This window comes from Diabrotica undecimpunctata, chromosome 2 (assembly GCF_040954645.1).
Source record: "Diabrotica undecimpunctata isolate CICGRU chromosome 2, icDiaUnde3, whole genome shotgun sequence".
In the NCBI taxonomy this organism is placed as follows: Eukaryota; Metazoa; Arthropoda; class Insecta; order Coleoptera; family Chrysomelidae; genus Diabrotica; species Diabrotica undecimpunctata.
The window spans coordinates 123,024,089-123,050,174 of NC_092804.1; the positions used below are offsets into that span (position 1 = coordinate 123,024,089).

Sequence of the window (26,086 nt, forward strand, 5' to 3'; positions counted from 1 at the left end):
TCTTACTGTTATTCTTTTCTGTCATGGTCCACGTTTCTACGCCATGTGTTGCAAATGTCCGTATGATGGTTTTATATATTTTGAACTTTAGTTACGCCCAGCTATGTGAGCTGTTTTACTACTTCAATATTTGCGTCGTCTATTGTCAAATTTTGCAAGTGTCGTTGGTTCCTTGCTTGTATTAGGAGATTCGTTTGCAATACTGATGCAGTATTAATTTTAAGATAAATAAAAGAAAACCACTGAGGTCCTTTTGTGTTAACTTTGATCATGGACGAAACTCTAAAAAACGTAATCAGAAAGAAACGATGCATAATGTGTACAACCAAACTGAGAAGTATTTGCTTAGCGTATGATGTAATAGTTAAAGCAGAAAATAAGAATAGTCACCAGAGAATGTTGTACCAATTAGTAAATACTACTACTACTAAGAATTTTTGGTTTTAAAAAGAAGTTTTCCCTGGCCTTAATAGACTATTAAAATGGATTTGAAGGAAGTATTGCAACGTTTTATCGAATTGTATCAATCTTCAGGAGATTGGCACTTATTATTATACATATATTAATCTATTCTTAAAATATTCGTTCATTTGAGAAACTTCTCCTTTGTACCATTGTTCTACTGATGATTTATCTCGAAAGATTTTTAACACTTTTCATTCTTCTCTTGTGAAGCAGAAGTTCGGAGACATATTGGTACGGCAAAAAAATGCGATGAGTCGCCTAACTAAAGTTTGGAAAGACAGATCTATCTCTCAAAATATCAAGATGAGACTGGTGAATGTTCTTGTATTCTTAATATTTCTATACGGGGCAGAGACTTTGACTCTTTGCGAAAAATTGATGCCTTTGAGATGTGGTGCTGGAGAAGAATGCTACGCATACCTTGGACAGCTCATAGGACAAACGTTTCCATTCTAAACAAACTCGAGAAAAAGGCTGACGATAGTTTGAAGAGATTAATTGTTTCTGGAAAAGTTCCTGGGAGAAGATCAAGAGGACGATTACCAACTAGATGGTTTGACCAAATTAAGAATTCAGCTGGAAACTCATTCTGCGAAGCTCTCAGAGCAGCTGAAGATAGAGACCAATGAAGAAAAATTAATATGAATATTGGAAGAAATCACGATTCTCAGTAATGAGGAAACGACAAGAGAGATATAGATTCTTCTCTTAACTATCGTGGTTTAAACCGTTGTTGTTCTTCTTCTAAGTATTTAATGTGTAGAGCAGTCAGTTTATTACCTATATGATTCTTAAAACCCATTTTAAACAGAAGAATATTAGTGTTCTTTTTAATGTTAATGTTAATATTGTCCAGTCAAAAAGTTTTGTATTAACCACTGTTATATGAAGGAAAATATTGTTCATTTCATCCCACCTAGCAGATCTATCTGACGAGCTAAACATAGCGAAATAAGTGTAATAGAGTGGCTGGTTTAACGTGATGTGAATATTCCTTCTCGTATTATCTATTGTAAATTTTGTCTCGTTTGGGAATTTTCCTACTCTTAAACTTATCTATGCTTTTTTTCGTTCTGGATACGTCCATTAGGTAAGTAATCTAGTTTCTGAGGGTTAGTTAGTTAATTCTTCAATATTTGTTCACGATAATACAATTATTTACTATTTGGTAAATATTTTAATGCAACTCATAAAAGCCATTTTCTGTTATTTTTGACAGAGTTTCACAATACTGATATTATAGCTTTCTCACCGATATTAGCTATATTTCTGATATTTCTGACTTTATGATCGCAATTTAGTGTAGAACTACTTCAGAGATTTAACGTCCCTATCTACGCAAGCTCCTGGTTTTCCTCGACTCCTTACTTCATGGAAACCAGGTCCAAACCTCAGTATTATCCTACCCAAACCTCAAACTCTTTCCCTTTATCCTTCACCAATACTCTTCACCCCGACTTGCCCCGGTAGGTGCTCAATCGCACAACTCTTAGGAGGTCAGCTTCATGGAATCCAGAGAAGGCAAAACTCGTTAAAATATTGAGAGGATCATAATATATTGCTAGTTTAAACGCCATAACCCCAAAATCTTCTGAAAGAATATATGAACTGGAAGAAGAAATAACTAGGATCAGTGAAGTGAAACGAGACTACCAGGAGAAAAATGTACAATACTCTAGTCTAGATATATATTCTACCAGTTCCATAAAGAAATCCATCTCCAGTGATTATGTAAAGCTTCCCCAGTAATATGTCATTTTTTCTTGACTAATTAATGTCTGAATTCTGTTGCTAACCATGATGCTTATTTTGTTAATTTTTTATTTATATATATATATATATATATATATATATATATATATAGTGTTGAACTGCAATCATACATAGCAAATTTTTCGAACTTTATTAAGTGAAGCAAAATATTTACATTACGAGACAAGAATGTGTTGACTTTTTAATTTATATTGGATACATTTTAGAAAATCCGGAACAAAAGTGTAACTAAAGATAAAAACCATCAAATGATTAAAAGTCTTTTAATTAAGACAGAAACAAATGAAAATAAAAAATAAATCAACCCTAATTAAAAATGATTAACATGCTTGTTAAATCCTTTACTTTTATCAATGAAAAGCCCTTTAATTAAAGTTGCTGGACGCAAAAACAAGAAAAAACATACCAAACACTACAATAACTTGTAAGCTTGTCGTCGATCAAAGCGGACAGCTTCAGGACTCCCCCAACCACGCACAACAACGAACCAGCAAACAAATGAAACACGATACGGACGGGCACGAAACACCAAATCTACAGAATTACAACTAAAGCACAAACTTGTGGAAATCACATAGGCTTATCTAAAGAACATCTGAGGGGTCAATTGTTATTCTCTATTTACAAAGCTTGTAATTAAAATCAGAGAAATCGGAGAACATGCAAACCATGCTTTTTTAACTTAGCTTTATTTCCAATTATACGGACACTGATTTCAAGTGGTTTTCAAAATCCGTTTCCACAGTTAAAATTGTAATTTGGTTATACGTAATTAAAATGAGAATAAGAATAACAATATAATAGTAAAGTATTTATGAAACGCACATAACAAAACACACAACATTTATTTACGAGAAACATTCTAATAAACATATAAAATTTAATAAAACGAACATATTATTACTTCAAACTAAAACATATTTATTTGTTTAGTATTAAGGAGATAACCATGTGAATAAAAAATGGAAGTCATAATAGCAGTCAAAGGAGCCAACCGAAATTCTGTCATTATCTTTTTCGACTACCTCTCAGTGCCAATTGTTAAAATTTTTGTACCGTCCTTTTTTATTGTCTACTTACGCCAGTTTAAGGCGTTGATTGGCCATGGCAGTTTGAATATTCAAGAGTACATTGTTCCTTTGAGCAAAATCCGTTTTTATGATTAATATACTAGTAGAATTATGCAATGAAATTTAATATACCAGGGAAATTCTGCAAGAATGACTAACATCTGAGTTGATCCTAATACCCAAAAAAACCCAACGAAATGACATGTAAAGAATATAGAACGATCAGCTTGATGAACCATGTTTTAAAAGACTTCTTGCAAGTGAAACGTGTCTACAAAAAACTAGATGATATAATACCAGGAAATCAACTGGGATGTAGAAAAAGCTTTGGCAGTAGAGAGGTATTATTTAGTATACAAACACTCCTAAAATGGTGTCGAGATGACAACTGTGACATATTCATCTGTGTAGCTGACTTTGAGAGAACCTTTGACAAAAATACAATACAGAAGGCTTGCAAACATACTAGGGAACAGAGAAGTAAATGATCTTTTTAGTAGGTGCCCAGAAGAGATGTTTAAAGAGTCTTTATTTTCCGATACCAGAACAGCATCGTCTGCATAGCATAGGATTTTTATCTCCATTTCCACCATTTTATATCATTTTCCTTTCCCACTTTCATTATTACTTAAGGCTGTTTTATCGGTGTACCGATAGGAAAAACCTAGGGACAGTGTTTTCTCTGTTATTTACCGACAAAATGTCTCGAAATTTGGACACGTTATTCGAAATTATGTTGCCTTTAAAATGATGGTTTTCTTTTTTTTATATTTTTGAAGCTTCTGTTGAAAAATTGGATTATACTGTTTAACGTTCTATTATAAATAAACTTTTTACGCCCATCACTTGAAAGAGTTTTTTTTCTGTAATCGTTGATTTTTGTTTCATCTTTCTGTGTCCAGTAATAATCGAGAAAAGCGTGTTCCAACTTTGAAGAAAATTGCTAAAAAATACTAAAATCTAATAGTGAAACGGGTAACTCATCATTGGCGTTTAGTTTCATCGTTATCGCCTTCGTGAAGTCAAATCTCATGAACGTACGGTCAGTTACTTCGTGTTAAAACTAATTTGAATGGAGAATAATGAATTTGTTGTCATTAAACTACCCGTCGGCCGGCGGCACTGAGTAAAGATGGCCTGGCGTAAGCAGTGTAGAAAAGTAAGTGATACGCCCATTTCAAATCGCAGTGTGCTTGAACTGCTAAAACAGCCTTAATTCACAATATTAAATTTTACTAATACCTCATGTATTTGCGCTTTAACTGTATTTTCTGTGTTAATGTCTTCAATTGTTCTAATTACGTTTTGTTGAATTCCTTTGTTACGCAATAATTCGATAACAACCTCCAGCTGAATTCTATCAAAGGCCTTCTGTAGGTTTACGAAACACAAGAATGCTGGTTTATTATATTCACTTTCGATTTTTTTAACTGCATTATGCACCTTTCTAACTTGATTTAATCTTCAATATTCCAAGTCGCTATTTTGCAAGGTTTTCGTATTTTGACGATCGAGGACACCTCGCAGTTTTCTGATTATCCTCCTCACCGGATCTTGTTTTCCGAGTTTCATGATTGGTCCGAGTATTTGGTTATGTTTTTGTTAGTCATGATGATTAACAAGGGTTGCTCTTTAAGCCTTTATTGCATTGGTTTCACGTTTCTTTATGCATCTCCATGTCATTGACCATTTCTTCATCTCCCCAACGCTCAACGCCCAAGCAGTTAAACTAGTGGTTAATAATTCTCAATATTTACAAATTACATGTTAAGTGTTACTATTAATATCTAATTCCCTTTACCACTGCATACTATATGCAGTTTAATGCCTTAAACAATATTTTAAGCACTTTTTAGCTCAAGAGAACATATAGATAAGACAATTAATTGCAAGCGGTTAAATACCATTTATGAGCCTAATTAAACAAATAGTTTAAAAATACAATAAGGCACTACAATATTAATCAATATATACATCTTGATCTTCCGTTTTTCCTTAGCTTTTTCCTTTTCAGCGATCGCTGTGTCTTATTCTTATCCGCTACTTCTTTCTGCCCATCGTGTCTTCTTCATTTAAACTCTTAATCTCTCTCTCTCTCTCTCAAATCCACTGTCACATAGTCCTTTTATCTTAACCTTGGTGTTTTCCTCTACCTCTCTTTCCCTCAATTTCTAACAGCTTTATCCAAAGTTTTCATTTCTACGTCTGAGGTGATCAAACCATTACAGTCTTGGTTTTTGAACCTTTTTTGAGACTGTAATCATCCAAGCTCTTTCCCTAACCACGTCCCCAATCACGACGTTTCGGATTTTACCCCCTCTAGTCTTTATTATAATATAATATTAAATATATAGGCATATATTCTATCATCATCAATTTATTCATAGTCAAACGTATACAACAGATGCCAAAATTTTTATTATCAATAAATTAAAGTAATTATCTTCATCATCTTCAGTGAAAATTCACTTTCACTGTCACTGCTATTATCTTTTATATTTATCCGTATAAGTGTATATTATGTCATATTATAAGTCCGTCACAACATTTATATCATGATTGCTTTCAATATAATAATTTTCAACTTTTGTGAGAATAGCACAAACGTTTTTTCAATGTTCTACAGTAATAATTTTTTTCCTGGTAATTTTCTCACCTCTAATTAAAAAGTTACGTTGCAGGTAGCCATTTTGTTCTTCACCATATTTTTTCTATTGGATTTATCGCCGACTGATAGGGATGTAGACGTGACGTTCATGTTGTGCTAAAATTTCTTTTATTATGTAAGTTTTACAATTGACTTTTGTGTGTTTTTGTAGTGTAGCTACAATATAAAAAATATTTCTTTCAGTAAGCTCCTTCGACATTGTATCTTTTTCTCACGAAAAATTTGGAATGGGATCTAAGAGTGCATAATAATCAAAGTGAGTATAGATTTCGTCACAATATTATCGGTTGTTCCTCTTTATTGTAGTTTTTTTTAACTTTCTTAAATATTGCATTTTTTTCATAAATATTGTGTTTATCCATAAATTGGTGGATGTGTGCTTTTCACAACAGCAACCAATTTTCTAAACGTGCCTATTTTTCCATTAAAGTTTACTCGTTCTTATCTTATTAGCAGCACCGTATCGATGAAATCCTCTAAGTCAGAGACGCATGTTTATATTTCTTTCATATTTTTGAATATTTTTTTTATCTTCCAATTTAGCTAATCGTTTGTCGAGACTGTTTTCAATTTCATATTTTTAATAGTGTCATTTTAATTTTTTATGTAGACTAATTTTATTAAAACCTTATTACCACTGTATCTAAACTATATCTAAACACTACTATGGCATTGAAATTTTTCGTATATAATTAAACAGTTTCTTTTTCGTAACATATTTTGCAAGAAGTATACGTTAGGGAAAATAGTAGTCATTTAAAAATATTCAATACAAACTTTAAAAATGATTATTTTATAAGTTAGTTTAGGTCGTTTCAATTTTTGCATATATCTCCATTTTTATCATTTTATCAAATATATAAGCCTTTTTGTTTCTAATTGATACGCCTATGCCAATTTCCTCCTAATATCCCGCGTCACATTTCGATACAAACAAAATTGGAAACTTACCTTTCCCTCTTCACTGGCCGTGTCTTCCCCGTTAGAAATTCTCTGAGAGGAGTTGGGAGGCGGAAGAGGCAATTCCCTTAGGGTAGCATAATCGCCGTCGTCTTGGTCCATTCCTGGGATGGTGCTTCTTCTCACGCTGCTCTTTGTGCTGGAAACAATAAGAGAGAAATAAGGTAATGTTAGGGGTGGTTTCTGACAAGACAGACGGACAGGTTGCGACAAGACATGGGTTGACTGGCTGTCATAAGTTAAGATAACTTCTTGGCTTTGGCCGTTCAAAAGAACGGCCTTAACGATTATAACCAAAAGAAAATATTGATTTGGCCTCTTATATGCCACTTTTTTTGCTATGCTATGATGGATGATACATAAAAAATTACTTTATGGATATATGTCGATATATAAATAATTACTTTTTTAACTAGTTTTTTTATTGATATAAAACATATCCTGTATATGCGAGCATGATGAATTTAAGTATGTATAAAAACATAAGAAAATTCTGTGAAAGGTATTATATAATTGTTGTTTGACGTTTTGATTTCCACTTTGGTAATCGTTTTCAAAAATCGTTATTTTAAAAAAATAATGAGGTGTTGTTATAACAAAAACTTGTCTAGTGGTTACGTTTTTTCAAATTGACGAGTGACTTACTTTAGCCTCGATCTTGTAGAAAATAGCGAATTTTTTAGTTAAAAATTCTACTCTAGTTGAAAGGGTGGCATTTTTATCCTCAAAGTGGTATAAAATTTTAATTATTTTGTGTCTTTTTGTATTATTTGTTTGGATATAATGCGTTTGTGTATTATCTGTTTATGTTTTATATGTTTATGTATTGTTTATTGTATAATATTATGTATTATGTATAATTATAGATAAGTTTATGTTTTATACGTTTATGTATTGTATGTTGTATATGTATTATGTATAATTATAAATAAAGTGTTTGTGGGATACTTCTATTAATCCGCTTATGTTGGTATATTTTTGTAACTGACTTTTTTTAGTATTGGCAACCAGATCCTGCTACATTCTATTAATGGATTTGCTACGCATTTTTCTTTATTAAGTAGGATGAGAAGTGCTTCTTTGATTTTTCTTTTCTATTTTTTATGTCTGTTTCCTTCGTGATTATTGATGCATCTTTCCATTGTACTCTGTGCTCATTTTCCCAGACATGTTTCCGTATCTGTGATTTGTTGAAGTCTACGTTTTTGATGAATGTTTCATGATCGTTTATCCTGACTACCTCCATAGACATCGTTGCATTCACAGGATATTTTATAGATGCAGTTCTTTGATCTCTCTTGTGTGTTGTTAGGTTTGGTTTTGGACAGAATAGACCTCAGTGTATTGGTTATTTTGCTATTTTCTATTTAATTTCTTTCCATCTATTTATAATATCTTTAAATCCCTACTTATAAGCATTTCTGAATTACTTGTGGCGTTATTTGTTAAAACCTTTGTAAGCAGGTTTTTTTTTCTTCCCAAAAATTCATTTTCATTAGAGCAGATGTTTTGGGCTGTATCATATCATAATTTGATAATTCCCTTTTTGATGTTTACGTTGTTGTTTGAGTAGTAATTCCCTTCCCGGGCTGCGAAATGACCTTAACGCAGTAAAAGGGACAAGTAGTTGGTCTTGGTCTCTAATAATGTAAGGGTGGCACATGAAATCAAAAACAGACCGAGAATTAGCGATCGGTGTCGGTGCACCAGGTGGTCACCGGACTCCCCCCCACTATATCTATGTCACCAGGAGACAACCTACACTCACCCAAAAACCGACGAAACCAGCAAAAAAACCGTAATTCAAAGTGTGAGACAACACGCTGAAGGATGCATGGCCACATGACATAAACACGATCACACGGTTCCCTCTGGAAACCAGGCAACATCCTATTGTATTTGAGCCGTATTCGAGCATACGGGACTTTGTTTGAGTGGACCAAATATTTCCCAAGCTTCTCGTGGGAAGAGTATAGAACATGAATTAACAAAGAAAAGGAATATATAGCCTTAATATCAGAGTAAACTCGGGAGGCTTTTAGAATCACCTTGAGAAGATAGAGCTTATGTCGAACGAAGAGGTCAGAAGGGCCAAACTTTCGTGCGCCTACAAATCAAAAGTATAAATATGGGTGAAAAAAGATCAAGATTTTTTTTAAAAGCAAACGTTCGGTGATCAAGGCTAATATCATTAGGGCTCAAACCGTATCAATATTGATAAGTCCAAAGGGAAAAAGAAGTCACGGTCAGATAACAGTACTCCACCCGCCGATGTCAAGAATAAGCCAGGCACATTCAGGCCTGGTTAGTAATAACCTGTATAGGCATGTTCGCGCATAATGGCCCAATGAAATAGTTCACAGTTTAAAACCTTGTGAAACCGCAATTCTCCAGGCTAAAGACGAGAGCAAATTACCCAGGCCGTGCGCTTGCATATTCTATACAGCAGATGAAAACGGAACAGAGAAAAAGAAAAAGAGGAAAGCTTATTAATGCTGAATGAGGCACTTTCCGGCTCATCTACCAACATTACTATATATATAATATATAATCCTTCTGGAATATGTACCACTAATATGGCAAAAGGTAAAGGTCACCTATATACCGAAAGTCGGTAGGGTAATGGAACAAACGCCTAAGTAATACAGACCAATAAGTCTATCCCCATTTCTAATAAAACTTTAGGAAAGCTCCTAGATGCCTAGGTATATCAGAGATGAACGACAGGAGAAAAACCTACTCAGCGATCGTCAATACGCGATTCAGCTAAAAAAGTCGACAGACATGGAGCTGGACCATCTTAGTAAACAGCTTTTAAAGTCATAAAAGGACAAAGAGAAAACGGTAGCAACTTTCTTAGACGTGAAAAAAGCGTTTGATAGCGTCTTATTCGAGTCCGTTACGAAAGCGCTTAAAAGAAGGCCCGAGAAGAGCTTGTGAACCACTAATTAGCCTTGGACCTTGCTTGGAACTTACAAATACATACAAAAGAGAAGTTCTTGATAAAAGGGTGCAATAAGTCTCTGAATTTGTAAAGAAATGAACTAGGACAAAGACAGGCTAATGATTTCATTAAAGGACATTCAGTCAAATTTACAGTAGACTTATTGACCCACAATCCAAAGATTGTTAGGGTGATAATGGTACTGCTCACTAGACATTTTAGGTTTAACAAACATTTGAGTCATGTGGACCTGAAAAGGAGATATTTGTCGAAACTGTCTAGAAGAAAAGAAAACAGCGCTGCACGTCTATTTAAAAAGACCCCTTTCAAGGCTGTAAAAACTTAATTAAAATGAAAGGGCTGGATGAGGAACTTTAAGTGACAAAGGGGAGCACAATAGACCTGTAAAAATCGCAGTGGGTCAGGCCGAAAGAAACTGTGGTTCTAGTTTCTAATCTAATCTAACTTTGGGTGGTAATTTAAACATCTGTTGGTATGAATTAGTTTTTTGTAAACTTTGGTTGCATATCCTATATCCTGTTTTGTGAATAATACATCCAAAAAAGGGAGCATCCTTTATTTTGTTTAATTTGTATTTGTATTTCGAGAAAGATCTTCGAAATGGAAATCGTAATGTCAAATTTTATTTTCAACTGAAACATATGGTACCCACCCAATAAACCTGTAAAAGTTGAAACAAGGTTCCAGAATCCTGAAATTGATATCTTTAACGAATGAAACAAATTCTTCTTCTCATTGCGCCGTCTCCTTTCGAAGGTTGGCGATCCAAATGGCAATTGTAGTTTTGGAAACTGCTGCGCGAAAGATCTCTGCGGATGAGCGGTCGAACCATCTCCTCAGGTCTTTCAGCCACGAGTTCTGGCGTCTTCCTACTGATCTTTTGCCCTGTACTTTCCCTTCCAGTATAACTTGAAGTAATTCATATCTTTCGCCTCTCAGCACATGACCCAAGTATTGCATTTTCCTCTCTTTGATTATTCTTAGTAATTCTTTTTGTTTACACATGCGACGAAGTGCCTCAACATTAGTAACTCTTTGTACCCATGGAATCCTCAACATTCGTCTGTATATATACATCTCAAAGGCATCTATTCTTTTTTCTACTTCGGAGTCCATTGTCCAACTTTCACAGCCATACAGTAAGACAGAAAAAACGTAACATCTGATCATTCGGATTCTAAGCTGTAGACTAAGGTATGATCTTGTAAAAAATGTTTTAATGCTCATGAATGTTTTCCTTGCTTGTTCGATTCTTGACAGGATTTCTTTTTTTGGATTACACTGACTATTGATATTTGTTCCCAAATATTTTATGGAATTTACCTGTTCTATTATTTGACCCTTGGTATACACCTGTACGTTTATTGGTGTCTTTGAAAATATTAAAGTTTTAGTTTTGGAAACGTTTGGATGTAAACCGAACATTTCGCTGTGGTGAACTACCGCATTTATTATATTTTGTAGTTCTTGTGCGTTGCTTGCTATTAAGACGGTATCATCAGCATATCTGATGTTGTCTATGCTGATTCCGTTAATCTTAATTCCGCCTTGGACCTCGTCTAATGCTTCTCTGAATATAGACTCCGAATACAAATTAAAGAGTAGCGGTGATAAGACGCAACCCTGTCTCACTCCTCGTCGGATTTGTATGTCTTCGGATGTTGTGTGCTCTATTTCAATTGTTGCCATTTGGTGCCAGTATAGTTCTGAGATAATTCGCAAGTCTTGTTCGTCAACTCCAGTTGTTCTCAGAATTTCGATCATCTTTTGATGGTTAACGCAGTCAAATGCTTTTCGATAGTCAATAAAACATGCATATACATCCACATTCATGTCTCTGCATCGTTGCGTTAACACATTTAAAGCAAAAAGAGCCTCTCGTGTTCCCAATCCGTGAATCCCAATGAAACAAATGCAATAAACCAATTGGCAGTCGTACGACTGGTTTATAATAGACAGCTTTCGAACTAAAAATAGATATAACCGTTGTATAAAGTTAGGAACTTTTTAAACCAAAATTAAAATCATAGTAACAGATAAAATCATGTTTAAAAAAACTTTGTGAATACTTTTGTGAAAGAAATTACGTCATGAAAATTTTCATACAAATAACTCGATATAAAAAGGCTTACACCATTGGTGAAGGATTTTTTTGCCAGTTCGAATTCATATTATATAAACTACATTTGGAAAATACATTTTTCCAAACAATTGCACCCTTTATTTATATCATACGGTGTTCCTTCTTATTGAATTGAATCAGTTTAATAAAGTAATAAATATCAATAAAGACACTCATTTAATTACATTTATTCGAATTTGTAATGGTATGTGAATCATAAAAGAATTATTGTTCTTCAAATCATTACAACTCAAATTAGCAGCATTGGAATTTTTTGTGATCAAACATGATTTTCTAAATGAGGCAAAAATAAAGCGAGAAAAATGCATCGGAATATGTACTACTGTGTTTTTGTTTTAATAAAAAATTGTTATAAAAATAAACACTGTTACACGCATAATCTTTAATGCGACTATGAATTCAGTTAATTGTTAAATCCGTGATTAAAATTTTTACTCCATTTATAAAAAAACACAAAAACACACTCTGTAGAGTAAATCAAATGAACACATACCGCATGTTCATACCAACATCAAAGCCGTTTTAAATCTGAGTGGCAATGGACTATTTGTTGGTTTCATAATTATTACCGCAGCTTCATTTTGTAATCTCCGCTACAAAACACACACACCGCAATGATGGTTTTGATCTTTAACCTATAAAATAACTACGTTGTGATTTTGCTAAATACTGATCGATTCATATAGCCTAATATATTAACAGCGAAGTTAGAAAATAGTTTATTCGAAACATTATAGATAACTTTATTTGCTTAATATATTCCAAAAAAGTGTTTTATAAAAGATAACAAAAAAAAGTAATTATTCTTAAAATAAAAAAGAAATCAAAAAAATTAGAAAAAAATAAAATTTAAACAATCACAAAATAGTCAGTAAATATTTGTTTAGTCAAAGATTATTTAACCCGAATAATTTCTACTTGAATTTCAGAAAAGTACGGTAATATTTTCTTTTGTAAACAACTTAATAGGGTCTTCTTTTTAATGTGCCTATTCGTTACAAATGTTGACGATCATCATGGCAATCTTTATCTTATTGCAGACGCCGGAAAAGCAGCACAGATGTTGTATTGAACTAGATTCTGAGGTTCTTTAACCAAGATGTTCTTCTTCTTCCTGGACTTCATTTTCCAAATATTTTTCCTGCATGATGGCTTGAAGGAGAGCATATCAGTGGTCAGTACCTCTCGGTTTTTATTCATTCTTCTCAGGACCTCCTCATTTGTGATTCGGTTAGTCCACGGGATCTTAAGCATTCTCCGATATAGCCACATCTCAAATGCTTCCAGTTTTCTGCACATATCTTCGTTCAAGTTCCACGATTCAACACTATCAAAAAGGACAGAGAAGACGTAGCATCGCAGCATTCTTACTTTTGTATCAAGAGAGAGGTTGTGATTCTTGAAGAAGGCCCCCATCCGATTGAAGGTGGATCTAGCTTTTCGAATGCGTACTCTAATCTCCTGCTTGTTGGAACATTCTTTATTTATTATGGTGCCGAGGTAGTTGTAGTGCGTCACTCTTTCTACAGGGGATTGGTCGAGGAAGGGGCACGGTAGGAAAATAGATGGGTATTTCCGATATCTGTGCGTCATATACCAGTTTTATTTTTCTACCTCAAGTCACGTTAAAACAAAACATTGATAAACCGTCGCAAGCCAGTCATTGTAAGATACAAGAACGCGCAAAAAACTTATAAGAGAAGTCAAACATTAGTGTTGCTGAAAGCACAAATTCTCAGGTGTGTCATATCGTAGTATATGTACTTACTCGACAAGTATAACACAACTTATAATGTTTAGAAGATATCTCTAGCAGTAATATTAGCACCCGGTACTCGTGAGTATATGTTTAAGCTGTATATGTTTCTCGGAAAATTAGTAGAAGCTGCAATATCGTAACAAGTTGCTGCATATATAGGCAAGAGATACCCAAGAACCTCGCAGATAAGGAAAAAGCATATGTCTTATGAGCTCACATAGTACTACCGGTAAAGGCCTGAAGCAAGAAGATATTAGACTGTATTAGTGTGTGGAACGTTATACCGATACATTATCATACTTTTAGTTTCCGGTCATTTTTCAATAGTTATAGTATATTAGTTATATTTTTCAGTATTATTTACCTTTCTTATATATTTACTTATTCATTTGATAGGTTTTAGTTAGAATAAATGTTTAACATCACCTCTTTTTGTATATTTAATGGGCTAGATTTAGGCCTTTTTTGGAAACAGTCTCGCTGGTAAATTACGTCCACAGCTAATTAACTATTTTTAGTGAGCCAGCACCTATAAAACCTTACATTAATTAATAGTTTCATATACATGCGGTCTATTTATCAGCCAGCCAACAAACATCTAAAAATTAAGACTTTAACATTACTAACAACAAAATATATATCACCAGAAGGCATAGATGTCTACGACCTGTTTCGCTCTATATTTGCGGTTGCATCGATTATAAATTTCTCATCATACATTTGCCAGAATGGTCGTTTATTTACACATTTTATTGAAATAATTTGGCCTAATTTTAGTATGCATTTAATTGATGACACCTAGCATAGATACGCTGCCAAATCCTTGATATGTTATATCCCTTTTTACGATAATCATCATGTCACAATTTTTTTTGTTTTTTTTTGCTTTTTATAGAAGGGAACGATTGCACACAAAAAAAATTTAGGCAAGTAAGCTTGTTTTGATAGACATTGTCTGCTCAGAATAAAAGAAAAATAGAGCGAATGAGAACAATGTTAAGCTCTGTATCTTCAAGGTTAGTAGATTTACCTATTTAACCGATGACATATGAAAAGAAGAAGAGTTTGACGTTATGCTTACGTTTGGCGTAGGTAAAAGAAGATGATGACTTAGACGATGAAAACTAGAGTAGAAGAGGTGACATCAGAGAACAATAATTATGTTCGGTTATCTTTTTACAATTGACTTAATATTGGGCTGGTTTGGTTAGTTAGTGTGAATTACGTAGTGTATCTGACGAGTCCTATGATTTTTTGAATCCACTCTGTATATCTATTATGTAATTTTTTTACAACACTCTTTTGAAAATTGTTTATTCTTTTGTCTATCTTTCGCACCAGCACACCTGAAACACCTGCTCATTTACACACCTGGAAGGCAAAAGGATCAAAAAATTATCAAAGGATGCCACTTTTGCCCACGATAATTTTTTTCCAGGTTCAATCGCTCTCTTGCTTAAGTTTTGTGCTATTTTTTTTACTTTAAAATGCCCCCATAAAATATAATTATTTGGATCATTTCCTGGTCTGGTGGTACACCAATAAATACTACAGGTCAAATTATCCACCCATTCAAACTCTTCTTAAGTTTCTTAATTTCGCGTATTAGTTAGAGGGTCCATAGTAAAATTACTTTTTGTTGTCAGACTCTAGATATTTTCCAATATATGTCAGAGACCTGTACCACTTGGTAAGTACTGATTTTCTACGTATACCTTATCAATGTCTGACAGCTATTAATAAATTTTTTGATAGTCATAAAATCGACCACTTTCACCCGTTAGACAGGAAAATCGGAAAACAAGTTCCGTCAGGCACTATGAAAAGTTGTTTTTGCTACTGTTAATGAACGTATTTTATAAAAATTAGCTGGTTATCTATGAATTTTGTCACAGTAGATTTTCTGACATGTTCGAGTCGTCAGATGCGTTGAATGAAATATATTTATCATCAGATAATTTTATTTTCGTTTTTTTTTTTCTTATAATTTTTAATCTACCTAATTAAACAGCAAAAAGAAAACTAGAAAGAAAACTAAATTTATGGTGATCAGTAAAAAGAACATTCAACATATCGACCTGAATATTGAAGCCGAACGTATTGAAAGAGTACACCGATTTAAATATCTGGGATATACAGTAAATGATAAGTGGGACCCAGGTGTACAGATTAAGATCCGAATTGAAATATCAAGATCCAAATTCATCAAAATGAGAAAGCTCTTAAGCAACCGCCACCTAAGCGTTAACCTCCGATGGCGCGCCACGAAATGCTACGTACTCTCTACGTTACTTTACGGAGTTGAAGGTTGGACGTTAACAGCAGCAACTATAAAGAAGTTAGCAGCCCTAAGTAAACTATGGTCAACCCTACAGCAAACCAACATTAAGCATGGTCTTATCAAAGCAGTCCAAAGTTTGTATAATGGAATGACTGCAAAAATTAAAACTGGATCAGGGATATCTGAAGGATTTAAGGTCACGAAAGGACTAAAGCAGGGTTGCTGTATTTCGCCTACCCTTTTCAAAATTTATCTGGAACAAGCACTCAAGCTGTGGAAAAGAAAATGTAACGGCATGGGAATTCCTCTCAATGACAAGACTACACTGTACACCTTATGTTTCGCTGATGACCAAATACTGATTGCTCAGGATCATGACGACTTGAGTTACATGACTCGGAAGCTAATAGAAGAATATAACAAATGGGGTCTCGAAGTCAACATTAAGAAAACTGAAGCCATGTGTATTCAAGGGACAAAACAGTCCATTATATTAGACGATGGGGTAGAAATTAGAAACTGTGATGAATACAAGTACCTGGGTATAAAGATAACTCAAGATGGAACACTCGATGCTGCTATAAAAGACAGAAACATACAGGGTAGAAAAGCCATATCCATGATGAACGGAATTCTGTGGGACCAAACAATATCTAAAGCGAACAAACAACTCATATACAACACCATACTTAAAAGTGTAATCACATATGGCAGCGAAGTTTGGCAAATGAAACAAAGAACAGAGAAACTGTTACTAGCAACAGAAATGGACTTCTGGAGAAGAGCAGCAGGAAAATCAAGAAGAGATCGGATACCAAATGAGAGAATACGTGAAATGATGGGAGTCAAGCATACAATAGTTGATGGCATAAAAACAAAACAGTTAATATGGTACGGCCATGTACAGAGAATGCCAGATGACAGGATTCCAAAACAGATTTTGACGTGGACACCACAAGGGAGAAGGAAAAGAGGAAGGCCGAAAAAAAGCTGGAGAGAGGGAATTGAAAAAGAACTAGAGGAAAGAGAAATCCCTCCAGGCCTATGGCTGAATAGAGAAGAATGACGGTTAGGAGTCGGAAGGCGTCGGAGAACGCTGTAAACAGATAGTAGGAGTAGTAGCAGCTCTAGAAATGTGGATGTCTCGACGCATACTGAGAATACCTTGGACAGACAGAGTGACCAACACAGAGGTATTAAGACGAATGGGTAAAGAGATGGAATTGTTAACAACTGTTAAAAGGAGGAAAGCGTCATACCTGGGCCATATGTTCCGTAATGATAAGTACAGTCTGCTACAGCTTATCGTGGAAGGCAAGATTGAAGGTAGAAGAGGTTTGGGCATAAAGAAGAAATCCTGGCTAAGAAATTTGAGAGAATGGTTTCAAATACCAGAAGCTGCTAACATAATACATGCGACACAAAACAGAGAAACCTATCGTTCGATGGTCGCCAACCTTCGGTAGAAGACGGCACATAAAGAAGAAGAATTAAACAGCATAGCAGCATCTATAAACTTTTAGTATATCGTAAAGTCGACAAGTTTCGGAAAAATTAGAGGAAAATGCCCCAAAACCAAAAAAATCGCAGAGGAAAACCGTGTCAGACTAGGAGTCATGAAGCGATACTCAAGCGTTTTTCCCGACGGGCACTAACTATATACTCTTCACTCATTTACTATATTTCCTCTTTATCTGGACTACTTCTATATTTACAATTGCCTCGTAGAACAATGATCCAAAAATGTCGCGATACATTTTTTTTCCGAGAATATTGAGTCACGACTTTCAACAATATCTTCAGATTTTCTTGTCGATCAAGTCCTACAATTTTAAAAATGTTATTTAATATTTACCGCTAATTACAGTCATGGATAAACACAATATTTTTTTAAAAGTTTTAGTATTCAGTAGGCTACTCCGAAATTTCATAATTTTGCGCCCGTCTTCCTATATCTCCCTTTCTTAGTCTTTGATTACATTAAAATTATATACCTAGTTATACTAAATTAGAAAGTTATACGAACAACGGACAATGATAAAAGTATAGAAGTAAGAAAATGATAAAAAATGCTTTAATATTTCCATTATGACAATTTTCCACCATAAAATTTTCGGATTCTCATTGATGCAGATAAAAACTAACGTTCTTAAATAAGTTCTTCCTTCAGAAATGTTAAACCTTTTTTATTAAAAAATCTTCATAAATTTGTATTGCTTGAACTGTTTTTGTTTAAATTGTTTACTGACGATGAAGTAGATAATTATTCATCAAATTCCGCAAACCAATGCTTTGAAGTTTTTTCTAATTTAACATAAATCTCATGCAAATTTACACGATCTTTTTATTTCGAAGAAAATTTCCTTATAAACTTTATTCCCCTCCTTATTGGAAAGTTTTTTGCCTCTGGCTAAGAAAAAGTCGGTCTAATATATCGAGGGATGCATCCAAGTGTGATTTAGGACAAATTGGAAATATTTCTTCAACGTCTCAACAGGGGAGAGTGGTCGTAATGTATTTGTATGTGGGTGTGAGTCATAGGTTCAACATTTGTAGTTTATTACCTCTGCCATTCATGTTTCACGATCTTAAGATTACGAAAGGGAGATGATATTTTGTCATTTTTATAACAGTAAGGAAATAATATCAAATTTGTTTATTTTTTTTTCAGGGATAATAGGTAATATTTTTTATTAAAAAAAAACTTTCTGGAGTCTTACATAAGAGTATAATAGTAGTAGTAATATAAAAGTAGTAGTAGTAATAGTAATTTCTGTTTAATGGGCAACAAGAAGAGCTATAACAGGCAAGGATTTCTGGAGGATGCTATCTGAATTCGGCAACCATTCAGGGAGATAGTATAAATTGGGTATTCGCACAATAGTTTTAACCACCTGAGGGCTGGTATTTTTGAACTCGGCTGGGACAGACGAGATTTCCTGGGTGCTCCTACGTGGATCGGCTGACCTCTCATCAAAATAGTTTTATTGAGCATTCATGCGATCTGGTGCCGTTTGAACGACCTGGTCGACTATCGGCAATTTAGTGTGCTACTCAGCGTTATATAATAATGGTTTTTTTACTCAGTCTATCACAGGTGGTCGTAGTAAGTGGATAAAACTATAGAATTACTTAATGTAGAACTATTTACTATTGAAATCTAACAGTACCCTGTTATGTGAGACGTTGCTACTCACACAGTGGTGCCACTATAGATCATAATTTCTCTCAGAATGGCGAGTATGATAACTTAATCAAAATCGAATAATGGGAGGTATATTCGGCTAACCTAATTAAAATGTTGTCTAACATGATGATAAAATCAATAGAAGAAACTAGTTTCCTTTATCTCTCAATAAGATATAGTTTTATAAATATTTTCTTTGTAGGTTGCGTAGATAGATTAGTGTTCCAATAATAAACTTAAAGGGCCTTTCAGCCAGGAGTCAGAGCTTTCTAGGTTGCAAATCAAGAAATGTCAAAATATAGTCTCGATCTATATAGTGCCACACAGGAAGTTTCTCACTTATATATTTATTAGAAATGATTGCAAGAGGTGACTATTAACAAGTTGTTGTAAGAGGTGACTATCAACAAGTTATCGTAAGAGGTGACTCTAACTCTGTCTATGGTAGTTGCTGGGTGAATTAAGTAGCTCGATAGCTATCAGTACCGGTCTCAAGCCCGGATAAACTAGGAGGGTTTGCGTCAAGAACGGCACCCGGCAGTAAAGCCCTTGCTAAAATTGAGGGATTGATATTTTGTGGCAAATGATAAGTAAGATATATGAGGAAGAAATGATGCCCAATGCATGAAAAGAGAGTGTTATGGTATCATTTTATAAAGATAAAGGTGACATTCAGGACCGTAAGAATTGTAGAGATGAAAATTTTGGAGAGAACCATAGAGCAAATGTTAAGTAGAGAGACATCGATAGAAGAACAGTTTGAGTTTATGTCAGGAAGGAGGACAACGGATGCCTTGTGTGATTTAAAACAGTTGGCAGAGAAATGCTGTGAGAATGAAAGAGAGCTACATTTGGTATTTATAGATCTTAAGAAGGCATACGACACAGTCCATAGACAAGAGCTATTAAGATGTATGACAGACACATGGGTTTCTGAGAATTACGTAAGGCTCGTGAAGGATATGTAAGAAGGAGCGTATACTAAAGTAAGGACTTGTGTCGGATTGGCCGAAAGTTTTCCAGTGACGGTTGGTTTGCATCAAGGTTCTTCACTGAGTCCCTACTTTTGAGTATTGTATTATTATTGTATTGTATAATGTATATATCCCCAAACCACTGAGGTTTATTCTTATTATGGATGTATCGACAGAGAAAGTAAGGGAGGGGATCCTTGGTCAATTCTCTTTGCGCATGATGTCGTGTTAGTAAAGGATAGCAAATATATATTGGAGAAGTTAAAGGGTCGGAGAAGGGCTATTGAAGAGGAAGGACTTAAGATTAGCAGGTCGAAAACGGAATATATGTGATTAGGAAGTAGAGAAATGATTGTATGTATGTATGTACAGCGTTAACAGGCCTTTTAGGCCCATTGCTGGATGGATAATTTCCATCGTTTTCTATTCTTAGCTAACAGCTTCCAATCTCTGATTCCCATCTCTCTGACATCTTCCATCACTGCATCTCTCCATTTCTTTCTTGGTCTTCCTCTCTTTTTTTTGCCCTCAGGTACTCTCCAAGCAATATTCTTGACTAGTCTATTACCTTGCATTCTTTCTAGATGGCCGAGCCATTCTAGTCTACGTTTTTTCACCACATTTGTTATTGTAGGGTTAGCATACAACTGATACACTTCTGCATTAGTTCGTCTTCTCCATTCTCCTTCTACTACTTTTCCACCAAATATTCTGCGAAGTATCTTTCTTTCCCATGCTTCCAATGTGTTCTGTACGGTTTTGTTCATAGTCCATGTCTCGGCAGCGTATAGCATTGTGGGTCTAATTATAGTTTTGTATACTCTTATTTTTGTATTACGAGATATATCTTTGGCCTTAATTATTTTGCTCATGGCTCCAGCACACCTGTTGCTCTTGGTCAGTCTCAGGTTGATTTCAATTTCTTCTTTACATGTCTGATCAATAAGAGTACCTAAGTACATATATTCATCCACCTTCTCGAATTCTACAACTGATCCATTCTCCACCTCCAATTTAAAGGATCCCCTGGTGCTTATTCCTTTTTTTGCTCGAGATCTCCATGTACTTCGATTTATTAATATTAACTTTCAGTCCCATTTTAGAGCTTTCCCGAATCAGTCTTTTTGTTATATTTGATAGTTCTTTTCCATTTCTTGCAATGAGAACCACATCATCAGCGTATGCTAAGCATTGGTGCTCCTTGTATAAAATAGTACCGGACCTATTTATCCCACTAATCCTTACAATTTTTTCTAGAACTATATTGAATAGCAATGTAGATAACGGGTCTCCTTGGCGAACACCTCTTTTCACTTCGAATTCTTCTGAGACTGTACCGTTGCATCTCACAGCACAAATGGTTTGTCTAATTGTCATTTTTACCAATCTTATTATTTTTTCTGGCACTTGGAATTCTTTTAGTGTTTCTATTAACTTGTTTCTGTTTATTGTATCGTAGGCAGCTTTGTAATCAATAAAAAGTACTTGTGCTGAAATGTTGTATTCATAGCAATTGCTCAGGATTTGTTTTAGCTTAGCATAAAAATTTGATCGGTTGTTGATCTTCCTTTCCGAAATCCTCCCTGGTATTCTCCTAGATTCTGCTCTATATATATTTCTAATCGTTTTTTAATTAGTATGGCGAGTACTTTATACATTACTTCTAATAAGGATATTCCTCTATAGTTTGTGCATTCAGTTCTATCTCCCTTTTTGTGTATAGGAATTATAATCGACTTATTCCATTCTTGAGGCATTTCTTCGGCATCCCATACTTCTAGTATTAGCTCACCAAGTTTGTTTATTAAGACCTCTCCTCCATATTTTATGTTCTCTGCCACAACGCCGCTCTCCCCGGGACTTTTTTGGTTTTTCATATCTTTTATTATTTCTTCAATTTGCGAAAATGGTTGCGTTTCGATTTAATTTGAGCTTCTTACCACTCCCTGACACGTGTTTCTGGGTCTTCCCGTCATCAGAGAGAGCTTGTGAGAAAACTCAAACCAAACCAAAACGCACCGGCTACTCGGCAATTATAGACAAAATAATTACCAGAGTATGCTACTAGAGACATCTAGTAATGAAAGATGAAGTTAAATGTGTCGATAGCAATTAAAGTAAATTGTATACTCACGCTTAATCAAGCCATTAAGAGCGATGCTGGGAATATTTATATTCCACTAAGCATCAACAATTTACCCATGCTTAGTGGAATATAAATATGGGTAAATTGTTGATGCTTAGTGGAATATAAATATTCCCAGCATCGCTCTTAATGGCTTGATTAAACGTGAGTATACAATTTACTTTAATTGCTATCGACACATTTAACTTCATCTTTCATTACTAGATGTCTCTAGTAGCATACTCTGGTAATTATTTTGTCTATAATTGCCGAGTAGCCGGTGCGTTTTGGTTTGGTTTGAGTTTTCTTACAAGCTCTCTCTGATGACGGGAAGACCCAGAAACACGTGTCAGGGAGTGGTAAGAAGCTCAAATTAAATCGAAACGCAACCGTTTTCGCATATTTATCGTCCTTACTCGACGCAATGAGTACAAGAAAGATAATAATTTACATGGGTAAATTGTTGATGCTTAGTGGAATATAAATATTCCCAGCATCGCTCTTAATGGCTTGATTAAGCGTGAGTATACAATTTACTTTAATTGCTATCGACAAATTTAACTTCATTTCTTCAATTTCTTCTCTTGTGGGCTTTGGTATTTCTTCTATTACTATTTGAGCTAGGAACATAACAATTTTCTTCAGTAGTCACTTCGTCATTTAGTATCTCTTCGAAATATTCTTTCCACCTTTCACATATTTGGTCTTCATCCACTATCAGGTTTCCTTGCTTATCTTTTACATTCATCGTTCTTCCCTGGTACCCAGTTTTAATGTATTTTACTTCTTTATAAAAATTTTTTTTTTTCATTTTTCTTGTAATTTTCTTTAATGCGCTTAATTTTATTCTCCATATACTTTCGTTTCCGCTCCCTTAGGATTCTCTTTACTTTTTTTCGTTGTACGGCATACCTTTCTAGGTCGTCTTGTTTTTGCGAACGTAAACTTTTTAATCTCAAATCTGATCTTTTTTTTAACTCTGTTCTGCATTCGTCATTGAACCAGTGGTTTTTTCTAAATCTTTTTGCTCTTGGTATGTTCTTCGACGTAGCTTCCTTTATAGTGTTTGTCATTTTCAAGAACTTTTGTTGTATGTTACTCACAGTAGTACTATCTTGTTTAGCGTAGGTTTCTTGTATATCCTTTTGATAGTCCTGCTTTACCTCAAATTTTCGCAGTTTTTCAAAGTTAAATTTACGTTGCACTTTCTTTTTCCGTTTATGCCGTTTAATTATTGCTTCTCTCATATTAATTCTAACCAAAAAATGATCTGAGTCTACGTCAGCCCCTCTGCACGTTTTCACATTTGTTATTAAATTCGCAAACTTCTCTTGTATTAAGATGTGGTCTATTTGATTAGTTCCATTTGACCCCGGAATTTTCCACGTTCCTTTATATATATTTTTTCTCCTAAAATGGGTACTCTAACTAATAAAGTTTTCTCGTTTTAATAAACAGAATCTACAAAGCGTTAGCCTAAAGCAAGTACACGACATGTTTTAAACTTAAATACGGAATGGTGTTAGTAAGGTATCAAACACATTTGAACGTAGGAAGTAAGACGAAGTGATGCCTAACGATCCGAGTGTGCTTTTACTCATGCTCTTAATTGCATTAACACAATTCATCCGATAAGTCTCGAATGCTACTTGCGGTTGTTGCTGGGGAATGTTTGTGGGTCGATATCATCTCAGTTCTCTTCGAACTGTCAAAGGTGTAGTATGTCCATCATTTAGTGTACCAAGTCAACAGCTTAATTTTCTTGAAAACGGTAATTATTGGCAATTGACATAACAATGGCTAAAGCAATTGTTTCTGCATCTGCAAGTCAGATACGCTCATCCTTTGCGATAATTATTTCGGCATGCTACCCATCGAATACATATGAACTGTGCAACAAGTAAAAGGATGATATGGCTGATGACATTTTACTTCAAATTCGTGTCAGGACAAAGAATCCCAATCTAGTGGTTAACCACGCTTTGCTTTTGATCGAAGACATGTACTTCGTCATGTGTGGCAGTTTGTTAGTTAAGTTAGGAATTGAGTGATGCTTTCAATTGAGAGTTGGGACATGAATATGCAATTAACCAATTAGTTAGAACTAATGTACCAAAGTTGAACCCACGTACCAAAGAAGTACAGCATAAGTTAATAAAACTGACTGAAGGCAAAACAAGTAAATTGCATTGCTAAAAGATCTTTTTGTCGAAGAGTTTTCCAAGAAATTGCTGGCTATCGTTAATGACCGTATTACTGTCGATGAATTAAATTGTTTGATTTTGGAAAGGATAAAAAGGATGATAGAAATATCAGATATAAAAACACTTTGAAAAATTGATAGTAAAACACTATGAGACAGAGCTAGAAGTACAGTTATATGACGTAGATGCAAGATGGAGAACATCAAGGACTGGGAAAGAAATAAAAGAGTAAAATGAAATGATCATATAAGCCAAATAACATCAAATAGAGTAGTAAAGACGGCAAGAGACGGTTCCCCAACAGGAAGACGATCAGTAGGAAGACCACGTAAACGATAGAACGACTACTTGTTGAAGGCACATTGAAAAACAGACAGAGTCATGTTTATATCAAAAGAAGAAGCAGAAGATTTCGTTTCGCTGAATTTTTGACATTTCGTCCCTATGAAGAATGAGCTCATTAATTACATAATTGCTCATTACAAAAACCACAATTGGTCAAGTAAACGAATAATTTTAGCATCAAATACCAAGGATATAGATCATTTAAACTTAATGATTCACAATCAAATCGTTAGTCTACTGCTTTCTTTTAAATATATCGACTGTATATTAAACCAAGACATGTACTTTACAACTTAAGGTTGGCTTGGTAGTCATTTTAATTAGAAATCTGAACCAATTAAAACTATGTAGTATGAACAAATCACCAGTCCAATTCTAAAATGTTTGTGGACAGAGTATAGAAAATAATTGCTTCTCTCATGTCAATTGTATGTATTATGGTGGTAAATTGAACGTGTAGCAAATAATCCACTTGGTTCGTTCTCGCGTTCGGCAACACAACGAAAAATGTAGTATATCCCCAAGGTCTTTCAATGAAAATAAACAACACAAGTGCAACCTATTCAGCAAAGGAATACTTTGTTGCCACGTGAATTAGCTCCCTTTTGAACAATTAATTTGATCTTATCCCTTATTTGATATAAAAAAATAACATAACTCATCTAATAATTTAACAGAACATTTATTAATTCTAAGGTGGTACGAACTTGGTTAGGTCAGCTAGTTATATTACAAATGGGTAAAAACGATAAAATAAAGGAAGAAGTGATCATATTGAGTTTAAAGAAAAAATTAACTAGACAAGGAAGAACAGTATTTTTTTAATAGATATTCTTTAAAACTCTCCACTAAAATAATAAACTCGGGTTAAATAAATTTATACCAAAATACCCATTTGAGGACAAAATTATTAAATATTCAACAAACTTTAAACCCACGAAGTCTGCAGTTTGATAATCATTCGACAGAAGGAGTTCGGAAGCTCTGGAGCCCTGAGCTAAGAGAGCCTTTCCACTTGAGAGACAACGTCCCGTCTGCAATTAAGTCGTGCATAATTTCAGCGAATTATTTCAGACAGACGTCACGACAGTTTCGTCACCGAGGGATCAGAACTATTTATGCCAAGGGTTTTCCTGAAATCGAACAACTACAAAATGTAGAGGCTTA

General features: G+C 34.5%; 1 protein-coding gene across 1 annotated transcript in view; it reads right to left on the minus strand.

Annotated features, from left to right (window-relative positions):
* Positions 1-26,086, minus strand: part of tinc (transmembrane protein tincar) — a 613,917-nt gene that overhangs the window by 6,494 nt on the left and 581,337 nt on the right. Inside the window, exon 11 of the mRNA XM_072523412.1 lies at positions 6,928-7,075. Within this exon, the coding sequence (XP_072379513.1) occupies positions 6,928-7,075 (148 nt within the window). The remainder of the gene's footprint in view (positions 1-6,927; positions 7,076-26,086) is intronic.